The 19310-nt window shown below is 42.8% G+C and overlaps 1 protein-coding gene across 1 annotated transcript; it reads left to right on the top strand.

Moving 5' to 3' along the window:
* The first annotated feature begins 10716 nt into the window (after positions 1 to 10716).
* LOC124287112 (dol-P-Man:Man(5)GlcNAc(2)-PP-Dol alpha-1,3-mannosyltransferase-like) lies at positions 10717 to 18260 on the top strand. Its single transcript, XM_046723598.1, has 9 exons — positions 10717 to 10870; positions 11460 to 11559; positions 12098 to 12245; positions 12551 to 12711; positions 13204 to 13324; positions 14654 to 14859; positions 15500 to 15564; positions 16427 to 16562; positions 16958 to 18260. Exons 1-9 carry the CDS (start codon positions 10717 to 10719, stop codon positions 17097 to 17099), a joined length of 1233 nt encoding a protein of 410 aa, XP_046579554.1. The 3' UTR covers positions 17100 to 18260.
* Positions 18261 to 19310: the final 1050 nt, after the last annotated feature.

The following is a 19310-nucleotide window of genomic DNA, read 5'->3' on the forward strand; positions in this document are numbered from 1 at the left end:
ATGAATTTGTGCCAACAGCTATTTTTGAGCAATTGTTCTCTTTCATGTGATCTACAAATGCAATATTTTCTGAGCCATCTTTGCCAAAGCCTTTCTGTAAATGTGATTCATATGTATGTTTTGTAAGTGCAATTTATTTATTGGGACCATGTCAGTTGTCCTTGTACACGTGAAGAATATTTATACACACTTTACAGATGTTTTCCCCTATTATGGAAGTGGTGCTTTGATTTGTAAAAGAATACATTTTGATGTCACATGAGATTATTTTTGAAACAGCTCTGTTTCTACATGTTGAATAAATGTAATTTTGTTAAAAATTCTTCTTGAATGTTTTCACTTGCGTCATAAGCAGATGGCAGGTGTGATTGTAGATGTGATGATGGATGTTTGCATGATAACATATAGGATGATTTTATGCTTTTTTAGGTTTGATAGTGGACGTTTTATGGTAGGGGCTGTTAGCAGGGTTTTATTCTCTCCAGAAGTACTGCTGTAAAACCATTACAACCACTGGTTTTTCTGGTCTAGATGTGCATCTGTAACACTGTCACAACCACTGGTTTGTTTGGTCTAGATGTGCAGCTGTAACACTGTCACAACCACTGGTTTGTCTGGTCTAGATGTGCAGCTGTAACACTGTCACAAGCACTGGTTTGTCTGGTCTAGATGTGCAGCTGTAACACTGTCACAAGCACTGGTTTGTTTGGTCTAGATGTGCAGCTGTAACACTGTCACAACCACTGGTTTGTCTGATCTAGAAGTACAGCTGTACCACTGTCACAACCACTGGTTTGTCTGGTCTAGATGTGCAGCTGTAACACTGTCACAACCATTGGTGTGTTTGGTCTAGATGTGCAGCTGTAACACTGTCACAACCACTGGTTTGTTTGGTCTAGATGTGCAGCTGTAACACTGTCACAACCACTGGTTTGTTTGGTCTAGATGTGCAGCTGTAACACTGTCACAACCACTGGTTTGTTTGGTCTAGATGTGCAGCTGTAACACTGTCACAACCACTGATTTGTCTGGTCTAGATTTGCAGCTGTAACACTGTCACAAGCACTGGTTTGTCTGGTCTAGATGTGCAGCTGTAACACTGTCACAACCACTGGTTTGTTTGGTCTAGATGTGCAGCTGTAACACTGTCACAACCACTGATTTGTCTGGTCTAGATTTGCAGCTGTAACACTGTCACAAGCACTGGTTTGTCTGGTCTAGATGTGCAGCTGTAACACTGTCACAACCACTGGTTTGTCTGGTCTAGATGTGCAGCTGTAACACTGTCACAACCACCGATTTGTTTAGTCTAGATGTGCAGCTGTAACACTGTCACAACCACTGGTTTGTGTGGTCTAAATGTGTAGTTGTAACACTGTCACAACCACCGGTTTGTCTGGACTAAATGTGCAGCTGTAACACTGTCACAACAACTGGTTTGTCTTGTCTAGATGTGCAGCTGTAACACTGTCACAACCACCGATTTGTTTGGTCTAGATGTGCAGCTGTAACACTGTCACAAGCACTGGTTTGTCTGGTCTAGATGTGCAGCTGTAACACTGTCACAACCACTGGTTTGTTTGGTCTAGATGTGCAGCTGTAACACTCTCACAACCACCGATTTGTTTGGTCTAGATGTGCAGCTGTAACACTGTCACAACCACTGATTTGTCTGGTCTAGATATGCAGCTGTAACACTGTCACAATCACTGATTTGTTTGGTCTAGATGTGCAGCTGTAACACTGTCACAACCACTGGTTTGTTTGGTCTAGATGTGCAGCTGTAACACTGTCACAACCACTGGTTTGTTTGGTCTAGATGTGCAGCTGTAACACTGTCACAACCACTGGTTTGTTTGGTCTAGATGTGCAGCTGTAACACTGTCACAACCACTGATTTGTCTGGTCTAGATTTGCAGCTGTAACACTGTCACAAGCACTGGTTTGTCTGGTCTAGATGTGCAGCTGTAACACTGTCACAACCACTGGTTTGTTTGGTCTAGATGTGCAGCTGTAACACTGTCACAACCACTGATTTGTCTGGTCTAGATTTGCAGCTGTAACACTGTCACAAGCACTGGTTTGTCTGGTCTAGATGTGCAGCTGTAACACTGTCACAACCACTGGTTTGTTTGGTCTAGATGTGCAGCTGTAACACTGTCACAACCACCGATTTGTTTAGTCTAGATGTGCAGCTGTAACACTGTCACAACCACTGGTTTGTGTGGTCTAAATGTGTAGTTGTAACACTGTCACAACCACCGGTTTGTCTGGACTAAATGTGCAGCTGTAACACTGTCACAACAACTGGTTTGTCTTGTCTAGATGTGCAGCTGTAACACTGTCACAACCACCGATTTGTTTGGTCTAGATGTGCAGCTGTAACACTGTCACAAGCACTGGTTTGTCTGGTCTAGATGTGCAGCTGTAACACTGTCACAACCACTGGTTTGTTTGGTCTAGATGTGCAGCTGTAACACTGTCACAACCACCGATTTGTTTGGTCTCGATGTGCAGCTGTAACACTGTCACAACCACTGATTTGTCTGGTCTAGATATGCAGCTGTAACACTGTCACAATCACTGATTTGTTTGGTCTAGATGTGCAGCTGTAACACTGTCACAACCACCGATTTGTTTGGTCTAGATGTGCAGCTGTAACACTGTCACAAGCACTGGTTTGTCTGGTGTAGATGTGCAGCTGTAACACTGTCACAACCACTGGTTTGTCTTGTCTAGATGTGCCGCTGTAACACTGTCACAACCACTGATTTGTCTGGTCTAGATTTGCAGCTGTAACACTGTCACAAGCACTGGTTTGTCTGGTCTAGATGTGCAGCTGTAACACTGTCACAACCACTGGTTTGTTTGGTCTAGATGTGCAGCTGTAACACTGTCACAACCACTGATTTGTCTGGTCTAGATTTGCAGCTGTAACACTGTCACAAGCACTGGTTTGTCTGGTCTAGATGTGCAGCTGTAACACTGTCACAACCACTGGTTTGTTTGGTCTAGATGTGCAGCTGTAACACTGTCACAACCACCGATTTGTTTAGTCTAGATGTGCAGCTGTAACACTGTCACAACCACTGGTTTGTGTGGTCTAAATGTGTAGTTGTAACACTGTCACAACCACCGGTTTGTCTGGACTAAATGTGCAGCTGTAACACTGTCACAACAACTGGTTTGTCTTGTCTAGATGTGCAGCTGTAACACTGTCACAACCACCGATTTGTTTGGTCTAGATGTGCAGCTGTAACACTGTCACAAGCACTGGTTTGTCTGGTCTAGATGTGCAGCTGTAACACTGTCACAACCACTGGTTTGTTTGGTCTAGATGTGCAGCTGTAACACTGTCACAACCACCGATTTGTTTGGTCTCGATGTGCAGCTGTAACACTGTCACAACCACTGATTTGTCTGGTCTAGATATGCAGCTGTAACACTGTCACAATCACTGATTTGTTTGGTCTAGATGTGCAGCTGTAACACTGTCACAACCACCGATTTGTTTGGTCTAGATGTGCAGCTGTAACACTGTCACAAGCACTGGTTTGTCTGGTGTAGATGTGCAGCTGTAACACTGTCACAATCACTGGTTTGTCTTGTCTAGATGTGCCGCTGTAACACTGTCACAATCACTGGTTTGTCTGGTCTAGATGTGCAGCTGTAACACTGTCACAACCACTGGTTTGTTTGGTCTAGATGTGCAGCTGTAACACTCTCACAACCACCGATTTGTTTGGTCTAGATGTGCAGCTGTAACACTGTCACAACCACTGATTTGTCTGGTCTAGATATGCAGCTGTAACACTGTCACAATCACTGATTTGTTTGGTCTAGATGTGCAGCTGTAACACTGTCACAACCACTGGTTTGTTTGGTCTAGATGTGCAGCTGTAACACTGTCACAACCACTGGTTTGTTTGGTCTAGATGTGCAGCTGTAACACTGTCACAACCACTGGTTTGTTTGGTCTAGATGTGCAGCTGTAACACTGTCACAACCACTGATTTGTCTGGTCTAGATTTGCAGCTGTAACACTGTCACAAGCACTGGTTTGTCTGGTCTAGATGTGCAGCTGTAACACTGTCACAACCACTGGTTTGTTTGGTCTAGATGTGCAGCTGTAACACTGTCACAACCACTGATTTGTCTGGTCTAGATTTGCAGCTGTAACACTGTCACAAGCACTGGTTTGTCTGGTCTAGATGTGCAGCTGTAACACTGTCACAACCACTGGTTTGTTTGGTCTAGATGTGCAGCTGTAACACTGTCACAACCACCGATTTGTTTAGTCTAGATGTGCAGCTGTAACACTGTCACAACCACTGGTTTGTGTGGTCTAAATGTGTAGTTGTAACACTGTCACAACCACCGGTTTGTCTGGACTAAATGTGCAGCTGTAACACTGTCACAACAACTGGTTTGTCTTGTCTAGATGTGCAGCTGTAACACTGTCACAACCACCGATTTGTTTGGTCTAGATGTGCAGCTGTAACACTGTCACAAGCACTGGTTTGTCTGGTCTAGATGTGCAGCTGTAACACTGTCACAACCACTGGTTTGTTTGGTCTAGATGTGCAGCTGTAACACTGTCACAACCACCGATTTGTTTGGTCTCGATGTGCAGCTGTAACACTGTCACAACCACTGATTTGTCTGGTCTAGATATGCAGCTGTAACACTGTCACAATCACTGATTTGTTTGGTCTAGATGTGCAGCTGTAACACTGTCACAACCACCGATTTGTTTGGTCTAGATGTGCAGCTGTAACACTGTCACAAGCACTGGTTTGTCTGGTGTAGATGTGCAGCTGTAACACTGTCACAACCACTGGTTTGTCTTGTCTAGATGTGCCGCTGTAACACTGTCACAACCACTGATTTGTCTGGTCTAGATTTGCAGCTGTAACACTGTCACAAGCACTGGTTTGTCTGGTCTAGATGTGCAGCTGTAACACTGTCACAACCACTGGTTTGTTTGGTCTAGATGTGCAGCTGTAACACTGTCACAACCACTGATTTGTCTGGTCTAGATTTGCAGCTGTAACACTGTCACAAGCACTGGTTTGTCTGGTCTAGATGTGCAGCTGTAACACTGTCACAACCACTGGTTTGTTTGGTCTAGATGTGCAGCTGTAACACTGTCACAACCACCGATTTGTTTAGTCTAGATGTGCAGCTGTAACACTGTCACAACCACTGGTTTGTGTGGTCTAAATGTGTAGTTGTAACACTGTCACAACCACCGGTTTGTCTGGACTAAATGTGCAGCTGTAACACTGTCACAACAACTGGTTTGTCTTGTCTAGATGTGCAGCTGTAACACTGTCACAACCACCGATTTGTTTGGTCTAGATGTGCAGCTGTAACACTGTCACAAGCACTGGTTTGTCTGGTCTAGATGTGCAGCTGTAACACTGTCACAACCACTGGTTTGTTTGGTCTAGATGTGCAGCTGTAACACTGTCACAACCACCGATTTGTTTGGTCTCGATGTGCAGCTGTAACACTGTCACAACCACTGATTTGTCTGGTCTAGATATGCAGCTGTAACACTGTCACAATCACTGATTTGTTTGGTCTAGATGTGCAGCTGTAACACTGTCACAACCACCGATTTGTTTGGTCTAGATGTGCAGCTGTAACACTGTCACAAGCACTGGTTTGTCTGGTGTAGATGTGCAGCTGTAACACTGTCACAATCACTGGTTTGTCTTGTCTAGATGTGCCTCTGTAACACTGTCACAATCACTGATTTGTCTGGTCTAGATGTGCAGCTGTAACACTGTCACAACCACTGGTTTGTTTGGTCTAGATGTTCAGCTGTAACACTGTCACAACCACTGGTTTGTCTGGTCTAGATTTGCAGCTGTAACACTGTCACAAGCACTGGTTTGTCTGGTCTAGATGTGCAGCTGTAACACTGTCACAACCACTGGTTTGTTTGGTCTAGATGTGCAGCTGTAACACTGTCACAACCACTGGTTTGTTTGGTCTAGATGTGCAGCTGTAACACTGTCACAACCACTGATTTGTCTGGTCTAGATTTGCAGCTGCAACACTGTCACAAGCACTGGTTTGTCTGGTCTAGATGTGCAGCTGTAACACTGTCACAACCACTGGTTTGTTTGGTCTAGATGTGCAGCTGTAACACTGTCACAACCACCGATTTGTTTAGTCTAGATGTGCAGCTGTAACACTGTCACAACCACTGGTTTGTGTGGTCTAAATGTGTAGTTGTAACACTGTCACAACCACCGGTTTGTCTGGACTAAATGTGCAGCTGTAACACTGTCACAACAACTGGTTTGTCTTGTCTAGATGTGCAGCTGTAACACTGTCACAACCACTGGTTTGTCTGGTCTAGAAGTGCAGCTGTAACACTGTCACAACCACCGATTTGTTTGGTCTAGATGTGCAGCTGTAACACTGTCACAAGCACTGGTTTGTCTGGTCTAGATGTGCAGCTGTAACACTGTCACAACCACTGGTTTGTTTGGTCTAGATGTGAAGCTGTAACACTGTCACAACCACCGATTTGTTTGGTCTAGATGTGCAGCTGTAACACTGTCACAACCACTGATTTGTCTGGTCTAGATATGCAGCTGTAACACTGTCACAATCACTGATTTGTTTGGTCTAGATGTGCAGCTGTAACACTGTCACAAGCACTGGTTTGTCTGGTCTAGATGTGCAGCTGTAACACTGTCACAATGACTGGTTTGTCTTGTCTAGATGTGCCGCTGTAACACTGTCACAATCACTGATTTGTCTGGTCTAGATGTGCAGCTGTAACACTGTCACAACCACTGGTTTGTTTGGTCTAGATGTGCAGCTGTAACACTGTCACAACCACTGGTTTGTTTGGTCTAGATGTGCAGCTGTAACACTGTCACAACCACTGATTTGTCTGGTCTAGATGTGCAGCTGTAACACTGTCACAGCCACTGGTTTGTCTGATCTAGAAGTACAGCTGTAACATTGTCACAATCACTGGTTTGTCTGGTCTAGATGTGCAGCTGTAACACTATTACAACTACTGGTTTGTCTGGTCTAGATAAGCAGCTGTAACACCATCACAATCACTGGTTAGCCAGGTCCAGAAGTACTGGTCAAGATGGATGGTCATGATGTTAATTACTGGGTTGTCTGGTCTAGACTCGTTTGGTTACAGACCGCCCTCATACATATGGATTGATTGCAGATAGACGACAGACAACAATGAAACAAACAACAAGCCGTATAGAAGGAGATATACTCGTCTCGTGAGCTCTCCCTGGTGAGTGAGTTGAGTTTAAGGCCGATCTGACAGCTTCTTCAAAGCGATGATCGGATCGTAGCGCAAAGAAGATCGTAACTCGCATACTTTAACATAGACTTACGACAGTCGTAGCGCTACGATCGCTTTGAGGAACGGGGCCGAGAATTACGGTAAACAGAGTTTCCACGAAGCTGAGAGCCCCAGAAAGGGCGGTAACGCCACGGGAACTTCCTTAACCCCGAAGAATTCAGATCACCAGAACACCTAAGGGGGCCTCATGTTATCGGTGGTCAGATTGTGTGACCGATTGTGTGTCGTATTCCTCGTAGGTCGTCAGTAACGCACAAGAAGTGGATTTGCCTGATCCAGACATGTATATTTCGTTATGATATTGAAGGAATACTGTTGCGTTAAACGTCACTCGCTACCAGATCGTAGTGCGAGAAAAGTAGATCGAAGAAAATCGCAAGAAATTCTGGTTTTGAATCCACGTTCAGCAGATCCTGGAACTGCAAAGAAATGCAACTCTAGCCACCACACATTTTGCGACAGGAACCAGGTTTTCGAGAATGTGTAGTGAACCAGTCCGTAACTGGTGAGGGAGAGTTTTTGTGCGGAAATTAATGTTTTGAGGTCTTCCGCTTTGACAAAACCAGCAACCACAAATATACATCTAGTGTCACCCGTGAAGGTCCGGGTTAGAAAGTGCCTTCAGTAACCCATGCTTGTCGTAATAGGCGACTAACGGGATCGGGTGGTCAGGCTCGTTGACTTGGTTGACACTTGTCATCGGTTCCCAATTGCGCAGATCGATGCCCATGCTGTTGATCACTGGATTGTATGGTCCAGACTCAATTATTTACAGACGGCCGCCATATAGTTGGAATATTGCTAAGTGCGGCGTAAAACTAAACTCACTCACTCATACATGTAATGTCAAGCGGCATAGAACCATACACTGCGAATGAACAGTGCCCTTTAGAAAGTGGTCAAATGTAGCGTGTTATATTTGGGATTACACTTTCTCAGTAAAGTACAGAATCTAGTACTTTGAGGGATTAAGTCCCATCTGGGATTCGAACCCACACTTTCAGAGTGGGGCATCTAATTGCCAGCACACAAAGTCAGCGATCTAACCCACTGAGCCACTGCAGATTCCACTGAAATGGAAGTCTGACAACTTGTAGCCTAGATCATGAACATTGTGCACCCCTCTGACAAGTGTAAACTGGCATGGCTCCAATTGCCGAAGCTGTGAATTCTCAATGCCATTTAGAAAGTGGTCAAATACAACAAATGTTACAACTGGGATTACACTTCCTCAATAAAGTGGGGCGGTGGGGTAGCCTAGTGTTTAAAGCGTTCGCTCGTCACGCCGAAGACCCGGGTTCGATTCCCCATGGGTACAATGTGTGAAGCCCATTTCTGGTGTTCCCCGCCGTGATATTGCTGAAATATTGCTAAAAGCGGCGTAAAACTAAACTCACTCACTCCTCAGTGAAGTACAGATTCTTCTACTTTGGGCGATTGAGTCCCATCCGGAATTCGAACCCACACTCTATAGCACTTGGATGCGAAGGGATACAACACAACACAGCTAACTGCGGTGCCTCACACGACTTAGAATCCCAATGCCATCAGCTATTATAATAGGAATGTTCCAGGGCATGAGAAGTTCGTCCCCCACATCAAACGGACGTCGACTACAATTGCGGATTGCATGGTCATCATGTCTGATCTAAGTGACTGCGTGTCAGCGTGTATGTTCCGATGGCGTGGATCGTTCATCGTTCACTTTTGAATATTTGCTTCTTCCACCTCTCTGCACCCGAGGCGGCTCCACTTCCATGTTCACCTAGGCGACTCTTCTACTCGTCGCATCATTGTCGCATCGGCCCAATATAAGACTGGTCCCGACTCCATTATTTACAGACCGCCGCCACATAGAGCGAACTTTGCTGAGTGCGGCGTTAAACAACAACCAACCAACCGGTAATAGGTCCGACGCTTAAGCGCCATCCATTTTCAGGTCTGCTTGGAACTAATGTTAAAATATCACAGGAAACACAGATTTTATGCCATAAAATGTAACATTTTCACCATTTTCACACGTGTATTATGACGAACCAATTGAAGCACTGAAAATGAAAGTAGAAACAAATGGACCATTGCTGTACATGTTCCCAAGTGAATTCTTTGACAAAGTGCAAATTTGAAATGGGGACACTTCAGAGCTCAACAAGCTGCATTATCAACAAAACAGAAGATCGCGGTCGAGCGTTATATACATTTGTGTATGTGCCTTTACCGAATAATACCCACTGAGAAACCTTATAACACTCACAGATGCCCACTCAATTTCTGTAAACATGTAATTCTGATACACCTCAAATTAAATTGAAAAGGAAATCCAGTGAACTCGGAAATTCAGAATCTGAGGAAATCTAGAATTGTTTCGCTATGGACTTTGATATTGTAGAAAAGGTTGGCCGGGAGGGAAAATACCATGGTTCCGCAGCTGTGAGACAGACTAAGAAACTGTACAATGACTCCGAGCAAACAGTCCTTGTTTTATCCCTGGCTGGGTAAAATCATGTACTATCCTTTCAGATCTAATTGATATAAAATCATCTTCCGATAAACAAAATATCTGAGAGAGTTAAAACTGAAATAACACTTCTGACAGATCAAGCGAGTTCCATGTCTTTAGAAGTGAGGGAGTGAATATGGTTTTACGCCGCTTTTAGCAATAGTCCAGCAATATCACGGCGGGGGGGCAACAGATATGGGCTTCACACATTGTACCCAATTTGGGAATCGAACCCAGGCCTTCAGCGTGACGAGCAGATGCTTTAACCACTAGGCCACCCCACCGCCCCTTAGAAATGAAAAACACTACATTGTCGATCATTCTGGAGAAGACGGTCAAAGATTTCAACAAATAGCTGAAAGAGCGGATTGGGAGATATCCCAAAATATTTTTTGTCAGATTCTACCATGATATGCTGACTGTCTAGTCGCCCTGCTGTCTTCGAACAGTTGGGGGCGGTGAGGTAGCCCAGTGGTTAATGCGTTCGCTCGTCGTGCCGTAGACCCGGATTCGTTTCTACACATGGGTACAAAGTGTGAAGCCCAACTCCTGTGTCCACCGTCGCGATATTGCTGGAATATTGCTAAAAGCGGCTTAAAACCTAACTCACTCACTCACTTTGAACAATTGTGTCATGGGAGAAACAGAAAAATATCACGATACAGTGTTCGGGAAAATACGCTGTCTGTAACAAACATTATCCAGAGCTTTAAATCTCCCTGAACCGACTCAAGCTTAGGCTGTGAGTCCCTGGTTCACAATCATCGAAATGCATCGGAGTGAACAATTGCGCGAACGAAGCGTTTTCGGCATACTACACTAACAGATCACGCGAATGCGTTGACACACGTGACAGAAAATGGCAGCCTCCACGGCGAAGAAAGAAGGCAGTATGTTTTCAATAAAGTATGTGAAGCGATTCCTCTTTGATCCAGATTTTTCTTGGATGATTATGATTCTGCTACTTCTGGCCGAGGTTGCTGTCAATTTTGTCGTGATTAACAAAATCAAATGTAAGTACAAACATCAGAACTGTCAATTTGAAGCCGGTAGTCCAATTTTCGATCACTAACTGATCATGTTGAATCGATGGTGTGTTTCGCCCTAATCAACAGAAATGCAAGCATGACATCGATGAATGTATACACGAGTAATTTAAAACAACAATATGCGTCTGTTTACGATAATTCACACTCAACTAGGAGATACATAAATTTAGTTTCTAAGTTAGATTTGTCACCAGCTGTTTACTCCGATTACAAATATTTCTGCCTTTGAACTTAAAGATCCGTGAAAGGATCGATAGGAATTTTAGAACCGATGTTATTGGGTTTGACATTGAAAACTGAACTTGTGTCAGCAAATCCCTGAGCTCTTATGCACAAAGGTATTCTTTTATGAATGTCTTCTAAGACTCTACTGATCCAAAAGTGAACTCAGTCTGCCCAAATTTAAGTGATGTATTCTTTTCTGTGCTCAGTTCTAATTTGCTTCATGGATCCTTGTAATGGGGAACAGTTATTGTGCATACTTGACGAGAAAAGTTAAGTCTTGAACTGACAATATCACATGCCATCATCACTGTTGGTATTTATGTTTCAGACACAGAAATAGACTGGATTGCATACATGCAGGAAGTTGGAGGTGTCCTGAACGGCACATACGACTACATGAAGCTGAAAGGCGATACAGGACCACTTGTGTAACTATACTGATATCAATGCATGATTTACAAAAACATGTATATGTTATGTTTGTCCAAGGGACTCTCAGAGATGATTTGGGTTTTCAAAGCCATGAAAATATGAGTACAGTGGGGTCAACTTTAACAGTAATAATCAAAATCGAAACCTGTTGACCAAGTAAAAGTACAACATGGAATGTAAAATATAATTAAATTTATGCATATAGTTTTAACCTGCAATTGAAGATATTTTGAAAGGGTTAAAAATCTTTCATTCAGCAAAAGACCAAAAGGTCTGAACATTATGAATAGACAATGCCATTTAGAAAGTGGTCAAATGTAACATGTTACATTTGGGATTCACTTTCTCAGTAAAGTACAGATTCTAGTACTTTTGTCTTTTGTTCTGTTGAGTCCCATCCGGGATTCAAACCCACACTCTCAGAGTCAGGCACCTAATCGCCAGCACCCAAAGTCAGCCATCTAACCCACTCAGCCACCACCACTTCCATGCAACTAGGCCTGAACATTAGTTTATTGAGTTGCTATGTTGCAGGTACCCAGCAGGGTTTGTGTACATCTACAGCTTGTTTTACTATGTGACTGAGAAGGGCACAGACCTCAAGACTGGACAGTACATCTTTGCGGCCTTGTACATGCTGACACTGCTTGTCGTCTTCGATATCTACAGACACACCAGAAAGGTCAGTTGGAGTAATAATGTATTTCCTATTTCTTGCCCTGCCCCTCTCCAATGAGCAAAAAAACTTGCATGGTATTTAAAAAGACATGTTTACAATAGACTAATTTTAGTCTCTAAATATATATAATTTTGAAAGAAACAAATTTCATTTATATTTAAAAGGAATTCCAGTGAGATGGGAGATTCAGAACCTGGGAAATCTAGACTTGCTTAATTTAGGGCTTCAGCATTGCAGAAAGGGCTAGGTAGGAGGGAGATGTAGGACACAAGATTGTTCCACCTCCAGTGTCAATTTCTGTCTTCCAGGTGCCTCCATACATGTATGTGTTCATGTGCTGCACATCGTACAGGATACACTCCATCTTCATCCTGCGACTCTTCAATGATCCGGTTGCCATGTTGTTGTTATATGTGGCGGTGGCCCTCTTCCTTCGTGATCACTGGATGCTGGGCTGCCTTTTTTACAGGTGAGGATGACTGACGGGATCGGGTGGTCAGGCTCGCTGACTTGGTTTACACTTTTCATCGTATCCCAATCGCGTAGATCGATGCTAATGTTGTTATGATCACTGGATTGTCTAGTTCACACTCGATTATTAACAGACTGAAATATAGCTGAAATACTGCCGAGTGCAGCGTTAAGCAACAAACAGGTGAGGACCAGATTCTCTTTCATCTGCTCTTTCTGTGATAATTGAAACCTTTTACAGTGTCCTTGGTGACAAAGTTACAAAAAAATCATTATGCCTGATTTGTTTAACAGTGTTTCCACCTTTGTATCCATTTTACCCAGCGTTTGCTCGTCACGCCCAAAATCGGGGTTCGATTCCCCACATGGGTACAATGTGTGAAGCCCATATCTGCTACCTCCCGCCGTGATATTGCTGGAATATTGCTAAAAGCGGCGTAAAACTGAACTCACTCACTCACTCCATTTGACCCCCTCTTTGTTTTTCCAGCCTGGGCGTATCTGTAAAGATGAACCTGTTGCTGTTTGCGCCAGCTGTATTCTTACTGTTGATGGTTCGACATGGCACGCTGGGCACTATTCTTCGCCTGACAATATGTGCTGTCACTCAGGTACGTCAATATCTGGATGGCATGTCATGTTAACACCTGGTTTGTTTGACTTTGTTAACAGCTGTTTCTTGAATAGTGTTTACAGCTTTTTTAATGCATTGGTGACAGTTGGTTTGTGTACAATGATAACACCTGGATGGCATACAATGATAACACCTGAATTGCATACATTTTAATGATAACACATGGATTGTGTACAATGATAACACCTGGATTGTGTACAATGATAACACCTGGATTGCATACAGTGACAACACCTGGATTGCATACAATGATAACACCTGTATTGCATACAATGATAACACATGGATTGCATACAATGATAACACCTGGATTGTGTGCAATGATAAAACCTGGATTGCATATAATGATAACACCTGGATTGTGTACAATGATAACACATGGATTGCGTACAATGATAACCCCTGGATTGCATATAATGATAACCCCTGGATTGTGTACAATGATAACACATGGATTGCATACAATGATAACACCTGGATTGCATACAATGATAACACCTGGATTGCATACAATGATAACACCTGGATTGCGTACAATGATAACACCTGGATTGCATACAATGATAACCCCTGGATTGTGTACAATGATAACCCCTGCAGTGCATATAATGATAACACCTGGATTGTGTACAATGATAACACCTGGATTACATATAATGATAACCCCTGGATTACATACAATGATAACACCTGGATTGCATACAATGATAACACCTGGATAGCATACAATGATAACACATGGATTGTGTTCAATGATAACACATGGTTTGTGAACTAAAAGCAACTGGTTTGTGTACACTGTTTGTAAAACTGGTTTGTATTATAACATCTGGTTTGTGTATAATCTTAAATGGTTTGAGTAAGATGATAACTTGAAGTAAGATTGTTAATGTGGGGGTATTTTTTCTGATAAGTTTGAGTTTTATGATTCAATTTTTAAACAACAAACCTGTCCCTCATAGATTACATAGCGTCAAACAAATATGGTGCTTAGGTGACTGTGTCCAGTAAATTACATAGGTACGTTTCAAGTTCTTATAATCTGTACCTGTGAATGTCCGGGTTAGAATATTGATATTCAGTAACCCATGCTTGTCGTAAGAGGCGACTAATGGGACCGGGTGGTCAGGTTCGCTGACTTGGTTGACACACGTCATCGGTTCCCAATTGCGCAGTTCGATGCTCATACTGTTGATCACTGGATTGTCTGGTCCAGACTCAATTATTTACAGACCGCCGCCATATAGCTGGAATAGTGCAACGTAACACTAAACTCACTCACTCACTCACTTATAATCTGTTTCAGCTGTTACTAGGCTTCCCATTTCTAAAGGAGAACCCAGTCGGGTATATCAGCAGAGCATTCGATCTGGGCAGGCAGTTTTTCTTCAAATGGACAGTAAACTGGAGGTTTCTCCCAGAGGAAATATTTCTGAACCGAAATTTTCATGTGGCGCTGTTGGCAGCCCATGTGATAGTGTTGCTGTTGTTCTTCCTCGTCAAGTGGAGAAAGTGAGTTTGATAATAATAGTGGCCACTGATGTAATTAATATACTGTGTCTATATACTAAGGCCTTGTTCCCCAGAGGTATGGAACAAGTGAATATCTGGGTTAGAATTGATCTTCAGTAACCCATGCTTGTCGTAAGAGGCGACTAACGGGATCGGGTGATCAGGCTCGTTGACTTGGTTGACACATTTCATTGTATCCCAATTGCTCATGCTGTAAATCACTGGATTGTCTGGTTCAGACTAGATTATTTACAGACTGACACCGTATAGCTGGAATATTGAAAATAAAGCAAGCATGAACTTCATGCTAAAAATGTGAGCGTCTATTTCTGGCATCTTTAAAATGACACAGGTTTTATCTGGACATATTTTAGTTCATTGTCATGTCCGATTCACTGCATATGGGTTGAAATAACACTGAGAGTCATCACACAACAATGAGCGCATAGATTAACTGCTTCTCAGTATTTTGAGAAAGTTTACATTTGAACTGAAAAATAAAAGCATAGCCAATGGTACTCATCCATGTTTTTTAAGGAGAACTATATGTACTGTGTCAACAAGTATATTTTAACCGCTGATAATGCAGTTTCATCATATATTCAGCTGGATTGTTAAAATGTTTTGTTTTCTTTTTCAGACTATTCCCAAGTACTGTATTTGGCTTCTTCATGAAAATTAGGACAAGAAACTTTTCTCCAGATCATATCCTTTTGTCCTGTTGGTGCTCATCACTGCATGCATTAAAGGTGGCACAGGCTCCAGTCTTGGAAGGTGTCTGAATGGACAGTAGAGAGTTATCTCCCTTAGGCAATCCAAAAAACCTGTCACCATGGCGTAGACTCCCACTTATCTAGATTTCTCAGCTCTATACCTGCAGTAATCTGCTGTATCTACTCACTTCAGACTTTGATCTAACATCAGTCTGATGTGATATAGCTATTGTTACAAGTGGCACGAAATCAAACTCACTCACACTCACTATTACATTGTAAGATGGAGTGAGTGAGTTTAGTTTTATGCCGCACTCAGCAATATTCCAGCTATATGGCGGCGGTCTGTAAATAATCGAGTCTGGACCAGACAATCCAGTGATCAACATCATGAACATCGATCTGCGCAACTGGGAACCGATGACATGTGTCAACCAAGTAGGCGAGCCTGACCACCCGATCCCGTTGGTCGCCTCTTACGACAAGCATAGGTTACTGAAGGCACTTTCTAACCCGGACCTTCACGGGTGACACTAGATGTATATTTGTGGTTGCTGGTTTTGTCAAAGCGGAAGACCTCAAAACATTAATTTCCGCACAAAAACTCTCCCTCACCAGTTACGGACTGGTTCACTACACATTCTCGAAAACCTGGTTCCTGTCGCAAAATGTGTGCCTTTTGTGGCAAGCATGGGTTGCTGAAGACCTATTCTACCCCGGATCTTCACGGGTCTGTAAGATGGAGGATAGCTGACAGTTTTCACTGGGCAGCTACCGAAGCTGGAATGTTGGAGCTCAACAACATCATTATCATGAACATTATGTGTTGTTATTTCTGCCTTAACTGTGTCTACAGATTATACTGCCCCTGTTTACAGCTAACTTCATAGGAGTGAGTTTTAGTCGCTCCCTCCACTACCAGTTTTATGTGTGGTACTTCCACACGCTACACTATCTTCTGTGTTCCACGTCATTGCCAGGAGTCTTGCGGTAAGTCTATGGGACTGTTTGGTGATGGGTAGCTTAGTGGTTAGGGACCGTTCATAATTTATGGCTGGTGAGGGTGTGTGGGTGGGCTGGGTATATGATGATTTTTATGGAGAAGCTTGTACAATGTGAATGACAGTCCCTTAATGTGTTTGCTTGTCATGCTAAAGACCCGGGTTCGATTCCCCACATGGGTACAATGTGTGAAGCCCATTTCTGGTGTCCCCTGCCATGATGATGTTGGAATATTGCTAAAAGTGGAGTAAAACCATATCCACTCACTCACTTCGCCTCATACTGGATTCGTTGCAGCCCTTATGTATATATCATTGATTACACTGTCCATTATACAATAAAAAAACTATCACAACTGTTTTTAAAACTCATTTTACCTGCAGGATCCTGGTGCTTGGTCTGATTGAGCTGTGTTGGAACACCTACCCCTCGACAGTACTGAGCAGCGCCACCTTGCACTGCTGTCATGCCGTCGTCCTTGGCGGACTTTTGTTAAACTCACGCTCGGACAAGAAAACAGAATAAAAACATCAACCGACTTTTCCTCAAAATTGTGCACCTGGAGATTTGAGGTTGATAAGATGTGACATTAAAATGTTTTATCATGAACAGTGGTCTCCCTTGTTGCCTGGCAGCTAATGGTGAAGGGGTTCTTGATGACATCCTGTTGTGTTTCAAACAGACACCCAAAGTGCCATGTTACCCTTTGTTTTGTTTGTGTGGTGTGTATGCTGTTGCTGAACAAATACAACAGAACCATATTGTATTGATACAAAAACTTTCACTATGCAAACTGAAATTATGTTGGCCAACTTCCATGCCAGTGAAGAGGAAAATTTGTTATAGGTAGACAACTTTTTTGTTGCTATAGTTCGACATTTTGGTGTAGATGCTAACACCGGTATCAGGCAAGTGATGTTAGCATCTACACCGAAACATCGCAGCCATTGCAATACAATAGCTGTCTACTCATAAATATGGTTCCTCAACAGCTTCTAATTGCCACTTAAAGAATTTCATGTCAGTGTTTTGTATTTTATCAAAATGGTAATTCAAACAAAAGCTTTGTTGTAAAGATGCTTGTTTAATTAATATCTATGCCAGTCCTTGGGTCTAACAGAGTCAAGTACCAGAAAACATAAACACTGTGTTCAAGTTACAATCATGGCATGTAATCCAGTTCTGAAATCTCTATGAAGATGCAATGTACAGGTAGCATTATGTTTCTCAGTTTTCTTGCTTGTTGTAAAAGTCAGCTGAAAGGTTTGACAGTTTGCCTCTTATTTTCTGATCTGTATTCATTATTATTACTGCTTGTTTATAATGGCTAAGAGGTGGTGCTAATGGCTCGCTTTCCTAATAGGTTTGAATCAGATGTGCAGAGTTACATCCCCTTGGTGTGCAAGAATCCTATGATCATGGGTTTAAATTTTGTGTTGTCCTTTGTCTCTTGGTTTGTCAGCACCATACTTGTGGCTTTTCTGACATCAGTGTGACACTTTAAGAAACTAGAATACTGGACTAGGCAGAGTTAAACCTAACTCACTCGCTAAGTGAGATGCTTTGGTTAATTAGCTATGTTGTTTCGTTTTGTTTGTCCATCTTTTATGAAAGTGTGTGGTGGAATCATGTCAGCAGGAAATGCTATTAAAACCCTTTGACACTTATAAATCATGTGTAGATATTGTTGAAGTCAACTTTCATTTTAGGCATGTTTAGTTTCCATACCTGTGGGGATTCTGGATAAGAATAATTCCAAGCAATCTGTGCGTGATATAAAGGTGCATCCATTTTGATTTCCATGGAAGGGTCAGGTTACTGAGGTGGTTTTTATGAATAGTTGACCGCCTTCGTGGTGTAGTGGTTAGAGTCTCCGCCTTGAGAGCCGAAGGTCGCGGGTTCGATCCCCACCCGTGTCATACCAAAAGACGATAAAATATGGTACTTGTTGGTCCCTGCCTGGCGTTCGGCATTAATGGGTACAACAAGGACTGGTCGGCTTGGAGTCAGTATAATGTGTCTGAGTGGGGTATTCATGCTTCACTGCGGCATGGTATCTCAGTGGGCTAGCACTATAAAACCAGCTTCAGTCTGGCCTAGTACAAGCAGCCGCACATACACATACACACGCATGCACGTCGTCATATGAGCGAAATATTCTCAAGCACGACGTTAAACCCAATTTCACCTCACCTCACCTCACCTCTCCTTTATGAATAGTTAAAAAAATGACCCAAATACATTTGTAAATAGTATTTGGCAGTGGTGAAATAAATTAATGTTTTATATGGAAAATACCACAGACAATGTTTTAGCAGTGAAAATATGTACAATGTTTAATGGTGCTCAGAAATATATAATTTGTTTGATACAGCAGCAGACAAAAATGGATTGTCCTCTAAAATATTTCCCACCGACCCACCAACACAAATCAAATGGCTCTTCCTAAGAGGTGACTGAATCGATCATGTGCTAAGTCCTGCTGACTTGGTTGATTGCATGTCCACTTTCCCATTTGTGTACATGCTCATGATATCAACCACTGTTTTTTCTGGAACAGACTTAGTTATTTACTTGGGTGGTGGTGGGGTAGCCTAATGGTTAAAGCGTTGGCTCGTCACGCCGAAGACCCGGGTTCGAATCCCCACATGGGTACAATGTGTGAAGCCCATTTCTGGTGTACCCCACCCTGATGTTGCTGGAATATTGCTAAAAGCAGCGTAAAACCAAACTCAG

Source organism: Haliotis rubra, unplaced genomic scaffold (assembly GCF_003918875.1).
Source record: "Haliotis rubra isolate DU_JTF1 unplaced genomic scaffold, ASM391887v1 Scf4, whole genome shotgun sequence".
NCBI classification, from domain to species: Eukaryota; Metazoa; Mollusca; class Gastropoda; order Lepetellida; family Haliotidae; genus Haliotis; species Haliotis rubra.